This window comes from Mya arenaria, chromosome 7 (assembly GCF_026914265.1).
Source record: "Mya arenaria isolate MELC-2E11 chromosome 7, ASM2691426v1".
Lineage (NCBI taxonomy): Eukaryota > Metazoa > Mollusca > Bivalvia > Myida > Myidae > Mya > Mya arenaria.
Window position 1 is genome coordinate 19,146,426 of NC_069128.1, and position 15,075 is coordinate 19,161,500.

Sequence of the window (15,075 nt, forward strand, 5' to 3'; positions counted from 1 at the left end):
GAAAGTTATTTATAATTAAAACCCACATTTACCTTTATTATTTTCCAAATCCAAGTACGCTTTAGGATTAACGGACTTGGGTTGCAAATAATCATCCTCGTCCAACGGAAGATTTAGCCGTTGAGAGGGTATGGATTCAGGCCCATGAATATAGGGGCCATATCCGGGGGAGTACCCAGGAATATTCCCGTTACCAAGGGGGGCAGGAGGAGGGGGTGGGGATGGGGGATGCTTTAGTATTCCCACTCGACCATCTGGCTCATCTGGAATAAATGAAAATGTCAAAGTTATAAATTTATCTCCAGTGACATTATTATTATTATCATCATAATTATTATTACAAGGTTCTCTATAAGTTTTGATTGAACCGTCTCAAAAAGTAAAGTAACCAACCAGCTTCTACTTATTCTTCACTTATTTTTCCAAATCTGAACTGGCTCAATTGCAAATTGAACCGTCGATTTTGGCCGGCAGCCGGTTCTTATTGATAACAATATTTTATCATTATTATTATTATTTTTATTGTTATCAGTTGTATTTTTATTATCATTTTTATAATTACTGTTATTATTTTATAATTGTCATTTTTTTATTATTGTTATTATTATTATTCTTATATTATAAGTATTATATATAATTATTTTAAAAACTGCTTGATTTTTAATAACTCTGCAATAAAACATACTTTTTCATCTAGATCAATTCTTATCATCACCATTGTTTATGTAAAAATACTAATAAAATATCATTTTTATTGAAAAGGCCACAATAAAAAATTTTTGTTTGGCGTTACCCAACCTGCATTTTGATGTAGTAAGGATTTCCTTGTATTATTTTAAGCATATTTTACTTCCTAAGCCCTTAATTCTATAATGAACATAAATATAAAATATGACCATTGAAGAAGCTCAAAAATTTGAGTCATAAGTATTTTGTAAGTTGGTTGGGTAAAACCAAACAAACAAATCGTAAATTGTGGCCTAATCAATTGATTATTAAAATAAAGGCAGGGTATACATAATAATGAGACTCTAACCTCTACTGCGTGTGTATTTTACTGGATCTGAGCAGTATCTACTATTAAAGCTGTCGACACGGAGACGGTTGTTAGGTGATAAATCCCTTTGTTGCTTAGCAACAGCAGCAGATTCAAGATGGCCATATCGCTTCTCCCTTATTGGACGATTTGATGCTCCAGCGCCCATCATCTATAAATAATCCAAGATACAAGAAACATACATACTTTTATCCATAATTTATCAGAGGGATTAAAAAGGGTAATACTATATAATAAATACCATATATAAACTACCCAAAAGGTTAGCAATGGTATATACATAAAAAAAATTATTTTTAAATTACCACTGATGAAAAAGAATATATAATTATCATTTATAAAATTTCAAAAACATAAGCAAGGGTTTAAACACTTATAATCCAATAAACTTCTCAAATTAAATGAAGGCCACCTGCCTGTATACATATAAGCATGAACATTAATTATACATACAGCGTGGATGTTGAAAACACACAAAAAAACACAAATGAGATGCAAGGTCCCAACTTAGGCCACATACCTCAATTATTGCTACTTTCATGGAATATAAATGACTCAAATAAACAAACATTCAAGCTGCACTCTCACAGATTTACCTTTTTTAAACTTTTTTATTTTTTGTCTTGAAATGAGCAAATTTTTGCGTAAATATCTGCAAATCACTGATAAAAGATTGCTGACAAAATATTAGATCGCAGATTTTCATATTTCAGTTCGAAAACTAATGTTTTATGGCTTAAAGTGTTCCTATCAGTTTAGGAAAAATGCATAAAACATCAATTTTTGAACTTATAAATAGAAAAATGTGCAAGTATTTTTTTGTCAGCAGTCTTATATGAATGGTTAACATGCATTTTCAAATAAATTGGCATGTTCCAAGACAAAAAAAGAAAAAAAGTTGTAAAATCATTCAATCTGTGAGAGTGCAGCTTTATAACAATTATGATGTACTGCATATGAGCAAATCATACCGTAATTGACTATTGACACAAATATATTCATCATATTTCTTACCTTAAAATTGTTATTTTCAAGCTCCAGGGGTGGTGGTGGCGCGGGTTGTAAATACTCTTCAGCCTCCACAACCTCCTCAGTGCCAGCGTCACCAACGCTTAGGTGGCGTGCCAAATCATCCTTGTCATACGAGTAGCTCGGGAGTCGCATCAACTTGTCTCCCTGAAAGTAACGAAACTTTCATGAAAATCAGATATTGCTTTGAAAATAATTGTTTTGTGCATGAAAATCTGTCATGAGCCTGACAAAAATGGATATGTTCAATAAGATGTTATATCACAATGAAAAATTTGATATGTACATGAAAATCTGATATCACATTGAATATAACTGATATTTCTATGAAATGGGGGCAAAACTGACCAATAATGGTTATTGTTAAGCAAGTACGCATTGTCTTAAGCAAATATCTTAAACATATTCAAGTTATGGCTGAGGCAGTTTTTGAGTTATAGCTGAAGACACCATGGCTAATTTTGATCATACTTTCAACTTTTTTTTCAACGAAAAATCAGAAAAGCTCAAAAGAAATTGCAAAGACAATTTAAAAAGTTTCAACATAATTTCTTAGCAATGTCTAATAAATTGTTTATACAATTAAACTTAACAGACTTGACTCAACTAGTGTTTTGTAAAATTTAGATATAATAATACACGGGTGTGCAAACATACACAAATTTTCATTCATCTATAAATGTGTTTCTATAAATTCACAATATTGTATATGTCAATTTAGTGCTTCCAGTAATAAAATAAATCCAAAATAAAACTCACAAATGAATAGAAATAAACACATGTCATGTGTATATGTTTTTATTTATTAATTTTCTTCTGAAATATTGAGCTATAGTCTGCTTAAAGCTGCACTCTCACTGATTTGACAACTTTTTTTTAAATTTTAAAACATTTAGGTAAAATTTAGCTCATTCTACGACATAAAATAAAAAATTGTCAAAACGGTCCATCTGTGAGAGTGCAGCTTTAAAGTAAAGCACAAACTCATTTTGTGATTTTGAATTCATTTATATTTCTGAAAATACATTCACAGTTAGCAGACAATGAACATTCAATGTTACTTCACAAGGGGAGTTAATGCTGACCAAGGTTGGAAAATGACAACACATAATGTAGATTGGTTAAATTTCGCAAGGATTTAAAGCTACACTTTCACAGAATGTCATTTTTTTTAGTTTTTGTCTCAGAATCAGCTGATGTTGGTATCAATGCCTTCAATTAATTCATATACTATAACTCACAATAGAACAGATCTCAATCGTTTGACAAACCTTGAAATTCCATTTTTCTTAAAGGGTTAGTAATGCTTTTAGCCATAAAATAGCAATTTTTCGAATTACTATGATCTGATCTTTTGTCAGCAGTCTTGTATTACTGGTTTCCAGGCATTTACACCAAATTTGGCTCATTCCAAGACAAAAAACAGTCAATCTGTGAGAGTGCAGCTTTAATATTTGCAATTTTACACAAGGCTTTTTTTTTAAATTAGCTCATTCAATCAAAACTACAGGGACAATCCTAATTTTTAACAACTCGGCCATCTCAAGATAGATTTTACAATGAAGGTGAAACACTACTTGCAAATGGAGAAATTTATAACAGTAAAGGCGAAGCACCACAAGTCTTGCAAATGGAGAAATTTAGAGTTTTTACAGTCAAGGTCAAAATCTTACAGTAAATGTCAAACACCGCTTGCAAATGGAGATATTTTTTACAGAAAAGGTCAAACACCATTTTAGCAAAGCTAAAAGTAAAGCTTTCACAGGGATTTTGCACGCTCAGTAATGATACTAAGATGTGGATAATTTTGTAGATGAACAACATTTTCAGTCATGTTCTAAAAATAACTTTAATAATCCCAATTTCTAGGGAGTATAAATGAACATAAATTGTACATTTCTGCTTTGTTGAAATGTTAAAAAAGTCATTGAATTGGCAGTTGCAAGACATTATTGACAAGACTACTTGGAGTGAAAGCCAATACATATCTGTTGTGGGTATTTTTAGTAAAAAAAGGGGCATATTAAGAAGTATCATAGCAAGAGTTATGGGCCTTAAAGCTGCACTCTCACAGATTGAAGGTTTTGACAACTTTTTTTTATTTTTTGACTTGGAAAGAGCCAATTTATGTGAACATTCATGGAAAACAGTCATAAATGACTGCTGACATAGATCGCAGATTTTTATATTTTTGTTGTAAAATAGATGTTTTATGCATTTTTCTTAAACCTTTAATAACACCTTTAGCCATAAAATATTTTCGGACGGAAATATGAAAATCTGCGATCTGATCTTTTGTCAGCAGTCTTTTATCAATGGTTTGCAGATTTTAACGCAAAAATTGGCTTATTCCAAGACAAAAAAAAAAAAAGTTGTCAAAACGGTGAATCTGTGAAAGTGCAGCTTTAATGAACATGAACTTATTGTCTCTGGCAACATGTGTACCAATTTTTTTTTTAATATAAGGAAATTTTGTATACGCTGACGACAACAAAACCAAGGTAATGACAATACCTTGTCTGTTTTCTCTAGACACCAGAGAAGCTAAAAAGTACTATAGTTATGGAAAATATATCACAACATACAATGCAAGATCATTTGCCAAGATCTAACACTAAATACAACAAATATTCCTAACCTAGACAAAGCACTAAGTTAAGAAAATTTCAGAATTAAAAACGGTACATAATTTTTTGGAAAAGTACAATAAAAAAAATACAACAATTACAGTTATTACAACATCTATTCAGCGCAAAAGATAGTGTTAGTGAAATAAACTGCCATCCTTATATTGAATAAAAATGTCATTTGAACTCCCTTCAAAATACATATAAAAATAATATATTAAAGAATACATATAATACTTGGATAAAATATACCATATACATTTACTTTGATTCGTTTATCATTCACCATAAAAGTACAATACATATACAATCAGACCAGTACCCTTTACAATTCAATGCTACATGTAAAAGAACAATATTTTCCAAAAGTACACAGAGTTGAGGATCTTTTTTTTCTTTTCCTCTTTTATTTTTCTTCCTAATTTTGAGTGTTATACACAGTAAACGTAACAGCCAAACGAAATATACTGCAACAGAACAAAGGACTTATCAATACATACAAGATATGAAGGGAAACGAGAACATATCAATATATATTTGTATCACAGTAAGTATGAAAATGGAATAATTATCAATACACATATCCAAAACTGAGATTTTTTTTTAACTTTGATGCAACACTTTTAAAGTAACAAATATCTTGCATTTGTTCTTACAGCAGTAATTAAAAAAAAACCTACAGAAATACACAAGATCAACAAGAACCCAACAGTTTTAAATAGTTATGTGATGCTCTTGTGTATTAAACAAAAAGGGAGGTATTTGTTGCTCTGTGTATTAGACTGTAGGGTATTTGATGCTCTGTGTATTAGACTGTAGGGTATTTGATGCTCTGTGTATTATACTGCAGCATATTTGATGCTCTGTGTATTAGACTGTAGGGTATTTGTAGTAGTTATGTATTTGGATGTAGGGTATTCATTGCTATTCTGTATAGACTGTAGGGTATTTGTTGCTATTGTGTATTTAAATGTAAACAATGTTTTAATAAGGTATATAAGTAAACTAGTATCATGCATATTTGTCTTTAATAATGCAAGAACTTAACAAAAGCAACTCATACCTCTACAGTTGAACACACAAGAGCAACTACTACCCTTAAATTCAACATATAAGACCATCATATTTCCCTCACAACTCCTACCGTTACAGTTGAACACACAAGAGCAACTCCTACCCTTAAATTCAACATATAAGACCATCATATTTCCCTCACAACTCCTACCGCTACAGTTGAACACACAAGAGCAACTCCTACCCTTACTGTTGAACACACAAGAGCAACTCCTTGCCTTACAGTTGAACACACAAGAGCAACTCATACCCTTAAAGTTGAACACAAAAGAGCAACTCATACCCTTACTGTTGAACACACAAGAGCAACTCATACTCTTACTGTTGAACACACAAGAGCAACTCATACTCTTACTGTTGAACACAAAAGAGCAACTCATACCTTTTCTGTTGAACACACAAGAGCAACTCATACTCTTACTGTTGAACACACAACAAGAGCAACTCATACCCTTACTGTTGAACACACAAGAGCAACTCATACTCTTACTGTTGACCACACAAGAGCAACTCATACCCTTACTGTTGAACACACAAGAGCAACTCATACTCTTACTGTTGAACACACAAGAGCAACCCATACTCTTACTGTTGAACACACAAGAGCAACTCATACTCTTACTGTTGAACACACAAGAGCAACTCATACCCTTTCTGTTGAACACACAAGAGCAACTCATACTCTAACTGTTGAACACACAAGAGCAACTCATACCCTTTCTGTTGAACACAGAAGAGCAACTCATAATCTTACTGTTGAACACACAAGAGCAACTCATACTCTTACTGTTGAACACACAAGAGCAACTCATACCATTACTGTTGAACACACAAGAGCAACTCATAATCTTACTGTTGAACACACAAGAGCAACTCATACCCTTAAAGTTAACACACAAGAGCAACTAATATTCTTACTGTTGAACACACAAGAGCAACTCATACCCTTACTGTTGAACACACAAGAGCAACTCATACCCTTAAAGTTAACACACAAGAGCAACTCATACCCTTACTATTGAACACACAAGAACAACTTATACTCATACAGTTGAACACACAAGAGAAACTCATATCCTTACTGTTGAACACACAAGAGCAACTCATACCCTTACTGTTGAACACACAATAGCAACCCCTACTGTTACTGTTGAACACACAAGAGCAAATCATACCCTGACTGTTGAACACACAATAACAACCCCTACTGTTACTGTTGAACACACAAGAGCAACTCAAACCCTTACTGTTGAACACACAAAAGCAACTCATACCCTAACTGTTGAACATACAAGAGCACCTCATACACTTACTGTTGAACATACAAGAGCAACTCATACCCTAACTGTTGAACATACAAGAGCACCTCATACACTTACTGCTGAACACAACTTATACCATAACAGTTGATCACACAAGAGCACCCTATACACTCACAGTTGAACACACAAGAGCAACTCATACCGTTACAGTTGAACATACAAGAGCAACTCATACACTTACAGTTGAACACACAAGAGCAACTCCTACACTTACAGAGGAACACACAAGAGCAACTCATACCATTACCGTTAAACACACAAGGGCAACTTCTACCCTTCCATTTGAACTTACAAGACCAACTCCTACACCTACAGCTGAACACACAAGAGCAACTCATACCCTTACAGTGAAACACAAGAGCAACTCCTACCCTTCCATTTGAACTTACAAGACCAACTCCTACACCTACAGCTGAACACACAAGAGCAACTCATACCCTTACAGTGAAACACAAGAGCAACTCCTACCCTTCCATTTGAACTTACAAGAGCAACTCCTACACCTACAGCTGAACACACAATGGCAACTCATACCCTTACAGTGGAACACACAGGAGCAACACCTACCCTTCCATTTGAACTTACAAGAGCAACTCCTACACCTACAGCTGAACACACAAGGGCAACTCATACCCTTACAGTGGAACACGCGAGAGTAATTTATACTCTTACACACAACTAATTAGGAATCAGCAAACTTCTATTAAAGGTTCTCAAATTATAATAAAACATTAGTCAAGACAGAAAACATTATTCAACGCATAAATTTATCAAGTAATTATTCCATTTTCATACATCAAACTGTGTTCTTTGAAGAACAAATAGCACCATCTCCTTGACAACACCAGAGCACTTCTATAAAACAAAGGGGTTTGAGTAGATATACGAATCGGCAACATCATGCTTTTAATATAGCACATTCTCAGTTGACTGTCTCATGCGAATGTACAGTGTGCTGTCAATAGCTGACCAGTTCTGGATTTTTCTCTCTCTCCAAATTACAAGTTTTGTTAATCATGTCTTTATTGATTTTTGATGTTGGATATATTGTCTAACATAAAAAAAAAAAAAAAAATGGTCATTTTTTACATTTACTTTCTTTGATTGAGAAGAAGTCCATTTTCAAAGCTTTAAAGCTGAACTCTCAAGATTGAACGTTTTGACAACTTTTTTATTTTGTCTTGGAACGAGCATTTTTTGTGTGTAAATATCTGCAAATCAGTGATAAAAGACTGATGGCAAATTATCAGTTCGCAGATTTTCATATTTCCACTTTTTACAATGTTTTAAGCATTTTTCTTAAGCCATATAACATTAAATTTGGAATGGAACTATGAAAATCTGCGATCTGATCTTTTTTCAGCAGTCTTTACTCAAAGATATTTACGCAAAAATTTGCTTATTCCAAGACAAACAATAAAAAAATTTGAAAACCAGTAATCTGTGATAGTGCAGCTTTAATGTCTTAGAAATCAACTACACTTATTTTTTATATTCATTGCTTTAGCAGTGGACCCAGTTTCATAAAAGACAGTGATTCAAAAATCGCCTGATTCTCTTTAATGCTCACACTCTTATTCTTTAAAGTGGTTGTTACAAGATTGTAGTGTATATACCATGTGATAAATTGCGTCATAAAAACTATGTGGGAAACCAGAGTTTGATTGAGAGGTATGTTTTTTAAAACTCTGACAAACCTTTTTACAAATTGCAACCTGATGGAGCACTGTCAAACATTATTTTGGAAAAAGGTTTGTCAAAGTGTTTCAGGATTCTAATCACCTAATCAAACTCCGGCAATAAAACGAAGGCTGGGCTCTAAAAAGTTTTCTTAATTTATTTACATTTTTTAATTGATTTATTATTGCTTTCAATTAATTTTTAAACGGACATTTTTTCTAAGCAAAATCCAGAACTAGTCACCATGACAACACTTTCACCAGACTTTGTACCTCTACAATGCGTGAATCATCAGGTTTGTCTAAAACTTCTTCCGAAGGTATTTTCTTCAGCTCATCTCCCTAGAGTTCAGTTATACAAGAACATGCCATAGATCCGAGTGAAGATAGAAAATACAGAAGCATGATATGGAATGAATAATTGAAAAAAAAAATAGTATGGAGGAGTGCAAGTGAAAAAGTGTTCCTCAATCTTACATTTTTCAGTGAAATATCATGTTATTTTCACTCTGCTCTTAGATTTTGGTTCCCATACTGCTTTAAGTGAAATATCATGTTATTTTCACTGCTCTTATAGATTTTGGTTCCCATATTGCTTTCAGTGAAATATCATGTTATTTTCATGGCTCTTATAGATTTTGGTTCCCACATTGCTCTAAGTGAAATATCATGTTATTTTCACTGCTCTTATAGATTCTGGTCTCCATATTGCTATATAAAAGTAACGTAGCGCTCACTAGCGTCGGGATAATTTTTTTCTAAAATGGCATCACCAAAAGGACAAAACAATGTTTTGTTTCATACGTGAATTTCTGATTAACATTTTAGCACAAAACAAACAGAAAAATATGTTGAATTTTAGTGTAAGATCAAGATTCATTTCACAGCCTCTGTTGTGAAAATATTTGTTTCTGTGATCACCTAGAGAGATAAGTTTTGATCTCACCCCTACATTCAACAAATATCCATCTATAAATCAAGGTCATTTAAAAGTTTATCACTGTCAAACCTCGAAATAAAACTAGTGTAAAGTCAGCAAAAGTTAGGGAGCTTTTGCATTTTTAGCTCCAAAATGGAACACTGTTAAAAAAGCCTTGTTTATTATTGAAACAATTGGTAAAAAATTGTATCCAAAGCAGGCTTAATGTTTGGAAAATATCCTAACTGACAAAACATGACATATTCGTCAGTAATATTTTTGATGTATACAATTTCAAAATAGCCTAAGCTAGGTTTTGAATATGGGAAAAATGTTGAAAGAAAGGAACACTGTTAAAAAACTGACCATAGATATTAATTTGTCAAAAAGAATTCTCGTAAAAATTGGTATATCAGAGCAAGAGCAATTTCCATATAAAACAGGGAAAAAAACTGCATCGTGATACTCAAATTTGATTATTTTTTTGGAAGCAATACCAGTATGTTTACAACATGTAGTGCCAAAAATAAATAAAAATTGGAAAATGATTTCATAGTTCATTCAGACAAAGACTCAAAACTTATTCTATTTATCTTTGATACATATTTATGTGAACATTGTTTAAAAATCTTAAAAAAAAACAACAACGAAGAAGTATTAAAAAAGCAAAAAAAAAAAAATTCTCAGTTTCACTAAATAGTAAATTTTGAAAATACTGAGATTTTTTTTTTTTCGATTTTATGTAACTTCATCCTTAATTGTCATAAGAAATCATTTTCCAATATAATAATACACATTCATAGGTCAAGGGAAAGGCAGAGCTATTTTGAGTCAGTGGTCTCAGTTGAATACCTGTTTCGTTCCTACCTACATTGCAAGCCATTTAATCAAGAAGATATAGTTTATTACAGAACCAATGACGTTAAATTTCCATAATCGAGTCTGACGGGAGATTATTTTGAATAAATTTCGAGTCGAAACATACATTTTGAAATATATGACTAGCGTAAGTTGGGAAATAATATTGGCAAACTTTATAAAACTCAGTGTTTAAGCGAAAAAGTATTAAATTCAAATGGGATAAAAAATTTTTATCCAATATGAGTGAATCACTGACTTTAAATCTATTTCTATGAAACACATTGTTACATATTAATATCAACCTGAACAGCAAATGTTATAAAATTTGAGTTATTTAAGAAAAGATCTTCAGAACGAAAAGAACATTTTTAGTAAAAAAGTAGTTCCAAAAAGTAGCTCCAACAAAGCAAAGGCTTGATTCATGGCATACCTGAATGACCAAATAACGTCCAGGGTCTCGGGCCATTTTTGAGAATTCCTCTGCCAGTTCAATGAAGGAAGGACGACTTTCTGCATCTAACATCCAACCTGCCAGGGAAATGATAACAAATTTTATGAAAAACATTTTAAACTAACATTAGAGATGTCTAAATGAATCTACTAAAATAACTTTCTCCTTCTGTTAAAATGCTTAAATAATACAATGCTTATGAGACTTAACCATAAATATGGATTGTAAAATATCTAAAAAAAACAAAAAACAATTTTCAGCAGGTATTTTTTTAAACATATTTTACTGACAAAATTGATTTCCAAAATAAAAGAAAGTATCAAATGGTCTTTTGAATTATTCGGCAACCAGATCTGATTGTTACACATAGCATTCTTATAATAATCATGTCACGTAATGCTACTGTTCAATTAACTTGTTGGAAGTCTTTAAGTTAATAAACAACAACCGTTCGAATGTCAGTTCTTTATTGTTCCACGTTCTTTCTAAGTATAATAATAAGTTCTAAATACAGCATGACATTTAAGGTAATCCCGCATCCTAACTGCCGTCCATTAAGGACCCAAGGCCGCTTTCCTTGCCTTGCCTAACCCCTCTCTCTATCTTTCCAACATGCTTTCATATATACTCCTAGCTCTTGACAGGCGTGCCTATCAACCACCCATTTAATTTCTGGTTACATACAAAGAACGTCTTTTTACAGTCATGAACTGTCAAGCTAATTGGACTAATAGCCAGCGGCTATCACGATCTGTCAACAGCTAGGTCTAGGCAATTTACATACAAATCTATCTTTGATAATTATGATGAAATATTTGTTTTTCGTTCCAAATAAACTTTGAAGTCTACTTTTGATTTTTTGTTATTACTTTAAAGTGTTTTATAGGTAACTCCGTTACGTGACATTCAGAAGAAGAAAAAATGTATTTTTTACATTGCAAAGTATCTCCATCACACAAAAATTATATTGCATTTTCAACCAACAGAAAATATTCTCTTTAATTCCAAGACTGGATATTCATCTGGGTTTTGGTTGGTCGTCACCATGTTGACCACATGGGTTTTCTGCGGGTACTCTTATTTCTCCCCTCCCCCACCATATTTAAAGACCTCTGTATCACGGGACATCATGCTAACAAGAATGACTAAGCATTAGTTATCTTTCAAAACCGATTAAAGAATAAATAAAGTTTAAACTAACTGAACGTACATTTGATCATAATCATGTAGACATCTATGGTGCAGATATTTGGTTGCGGAAGTCTCTCGCCCTTCTCCAAAAGGTCGGGAACATCGCGCGCCCTGACTGACTCATAAGGACGGCCACCGTAGGTAAATAACTCCCACACCGTCACACCTGAAACGAACACAAAAAAACAGAACTCAATAAATGAAGTATTTGACTTTTAGTAATTTTAATATTCAATTTTACACAATATTCAATTTTACACAAAAAAATTCTAAAAGTCCTTTAACAAATATAATCGGTTTGTTTATCACTGTATTATGATAAATATCCAGTTTTATGACGTCAGCGGTCCATATCATATTTTCGGCCGGTCCGGACCTCGCCAAAATGTTATATGGACCGCTGACGTCATACAACTGGTAAGTGCGGCTTGCTATCTTCACAGCCCCCGAAGGTGGATGGACCGAGGCGTTACACTTTTGGTGGCTGATTGGTCGATCCTCATAATGTCATATGACCCTCAGTGGTGTGTAATATTTTCACGATTAGTATAAGCTAATATCCGTACCAAAGCTCCAGACATCAGATTTATGTGTGAAAACTCTGCTCTGGATACACTCCAACGCGAGCCATTTAATTGGCATCTTCCCGCCAGCAGATTGGTACACCTCTTCATTATAATCCAGGAGTTTCGCGAGGCCGAAATCTGTGATCTTCACCTGACCGGCACTTTGAACTGGAAGTATGGATCAAAATTATATCAAAGTCAAACACTACAGTAAAATTAAGTTAAGTTCAGAAATAAATCTTAATCTATTCCTGACAGTTACATTTAACAGCATATTTGCAACTAATTGCAAGAGCTGCCCCAAATTGTACACCGAACACCTCACGACAGTTAATTATCTGTGAGAGTGCAGCTTTTAAAAGCTATCATCATATATTACCTAAGACATTTCTGGCAGCCAAGTCTCGGTGGACAATACCTCGTTCTTCCAAGTAGGACATACCCTGCAAATGGAAAACATTCATATCCGTAAACTGACCAAAAAAAAACCCATTCCACGGATCATTCATATTGGTAAATTGACCCCCAAAAAAACTATTCCATGGAACATTTATATAGGTTAACTGACCCAAAAAACTATTCCAACATATTTTGCATACATTCTGAACATCTTGGCCATTTTCCATTGAAAACAACCTCGAACGTATTTGGACCGTTTACAATGTCAGAAATCTTAATTAGTAGTTTAAACTTAATGTTTAATGACTTTACTCTTGGGAATCTTATTTTTTATGCAATAAAACACTTCACTGGCAATCATATATAACTTAGATATATAAAAGACACTTTAAAAACATGATAATCTCAAGATCATGTATTACACATCCACCTACCCTGGCAATCTGTGTGCACCAATTCAACAGGGATTTTGATCCAGTATTTTCTTTGTGTTTCTTGATATATTCAAGCAAGCAGCCAAGGGGCATCAGCTGAGTAATCAACATCATCTGAAATCGGAAAAATGAAATGAATCATTTGCATTTATCAAAAGAATAGTACATAATGTATACATTTAGGTTAACTGCGCAAAGTTTAAAAGGGCTAGACAATGATACAATCTCCAGAAAAAAGTAACTGTTGTATCACATCGCTTACAACACCAGTGTGTGTATACCACTTGATAAATTATGTCATATATGCTACGTCGGAAGGCTACATTTTGCTTAAAATGAAGACTTAAATCAAAGATAACTTTTCCTTTACAACACCATTTTAAATAAAACAAAGGGCAGTCTATGCCGCTTAAATAGCCCCGCCTTCCTTGTATTACCGAAGTTTGATAAGATGATTAGTTTCATCAAACACTTCGACAAAACTGTTTCCAAAATAGTGTTTTGACAGTGCTCCGTCAGACAGCTGTATTGTGAAATAGTTTGTCGAAGTGTTTTAAGAAACTAAACCCTCAATCAAACTCTGGTAAAAGACCGAAGGCGTGGCTCCGTAAGCAGCATAGACTGCGCTATGTTTCATTTAAAATGGTGAAGAAATAGTGAAGTTATCTTTGTTTAAAGTCTTCATTAGAAGCAAAATATTGCCTTCCGACGTAGCATTTATGACGCAATTTATCACGTGATATACACACACTGAACACAAAGTCATGCTTTATTCGCGGTTTTTGCGCATAGGGTCGTCTATCACGTATATTCCAGTAAGTTTAAAAATAGCGCCCGTATATTTATCTGTACCCATAAACAGATAGGATTTAAACTTGGAATACATTATGTGCTATTTTAAACAGGAAACCACAGATGAGACAGCAACAAGATTGTTGCATTTATCATTGATACCATGTGAAGTGATGTAATATCGGCCTCATACTAGCTATCATTGACAATTCTAAGCTTGTTTTGAGGAAATACTGTATTTGCTGATTTTGGGGAGCATCTGGTGTCTAGCCCCTTTAAAGCCAGAAATTGATAAAGTTGTATATGATATTTACATATCCAGTTTCTTTGGCTCATATACAATCATGTATTACATATTTATTTCATACCTGAGAAGCCATACAGACAGCAAGAATTCTGATACAACAAGGATGTTCGACAGAAGCCATTACACGAGCCTCTTCCAAAAGTTCTTGATTCTGATTGGGTGACGTCCCATCCTGAAGAACCTTGATCGCTACGGGTATTTTGACATTTTCGCCTTCTGGGATGTAGAAACCCTGAAAATGGATTTTTTTCAGAAATATAAAAAAAATATCAACCAAGCAGTACACAATGACAGTAAGTGAGACTTATTGAATATATGTGTACTATTTACCAATTCAACTCAACTAAATTTTATTGTAAATAAAGGC

The 15,075-nt window shown here is 33.3% G+C and overlaps 1 protein-coding gene across 6 annotated transcripts in view; it reads right to left on the reverse strand.

Annotated features, from left to right (window-relative positions):
• Positions 1 to 15,075, reverse strand: part of LOC128240810 (epidermal growth factor receptor-like) — a 159,531-nt gene that overhangs the window by 8,360 nt on the left and 136,096 nt on the right. For 5 of the 6 annotated variants that reach the window (XM_052957705.1, XM_052957704.1, XM_052957707.1 and 2 more), the window contains 10 exons: positions 14,770 to 14,940; positions 13,610 to 13,723; positions 13,156 to 13,219; positions 12,777 to 12,944; positions 12,230 to 12,376; positions 10,999 to 11,096; positions 9,062 to 9,130; positions 2,072 to 2,233; positions 1,037 to 1,208; positions 33 to 263 (listed from right to left, as the gene is read on the reverse strand). In XM_052957705.1, coding sequence (XP_052813665.1) covers positions 33 to 263; positions 1,037 to 1,208; positions 2,072 to 2,233; positions 9,062 to 9,130; positions 10,999 to 11,096; positions 12,230 to 12,376; positions 12,777 to 12,944; positions 13,156 to 13,219; positions 13,610 to 13,723; positions 14,770 to 14,940 — 1,396 coding nt within the window. The remainder of the gene's footprint in view (positions 1 to 32; positions 264 to 1,036; positions 1,209 to 2,071; positions 2,234 to 9,061; positions 9,131 to 10,998; positions 11,097 to 12,229; positions 12,377 to 12,776; positions 12,945 to 13,155; positions 13,220 to 13,609; positions 13,724 to 14,769; positions 14,941 to 15,075) is intronic. The other variant, XM_052957708.1, reaches the window with a different exon arrangement.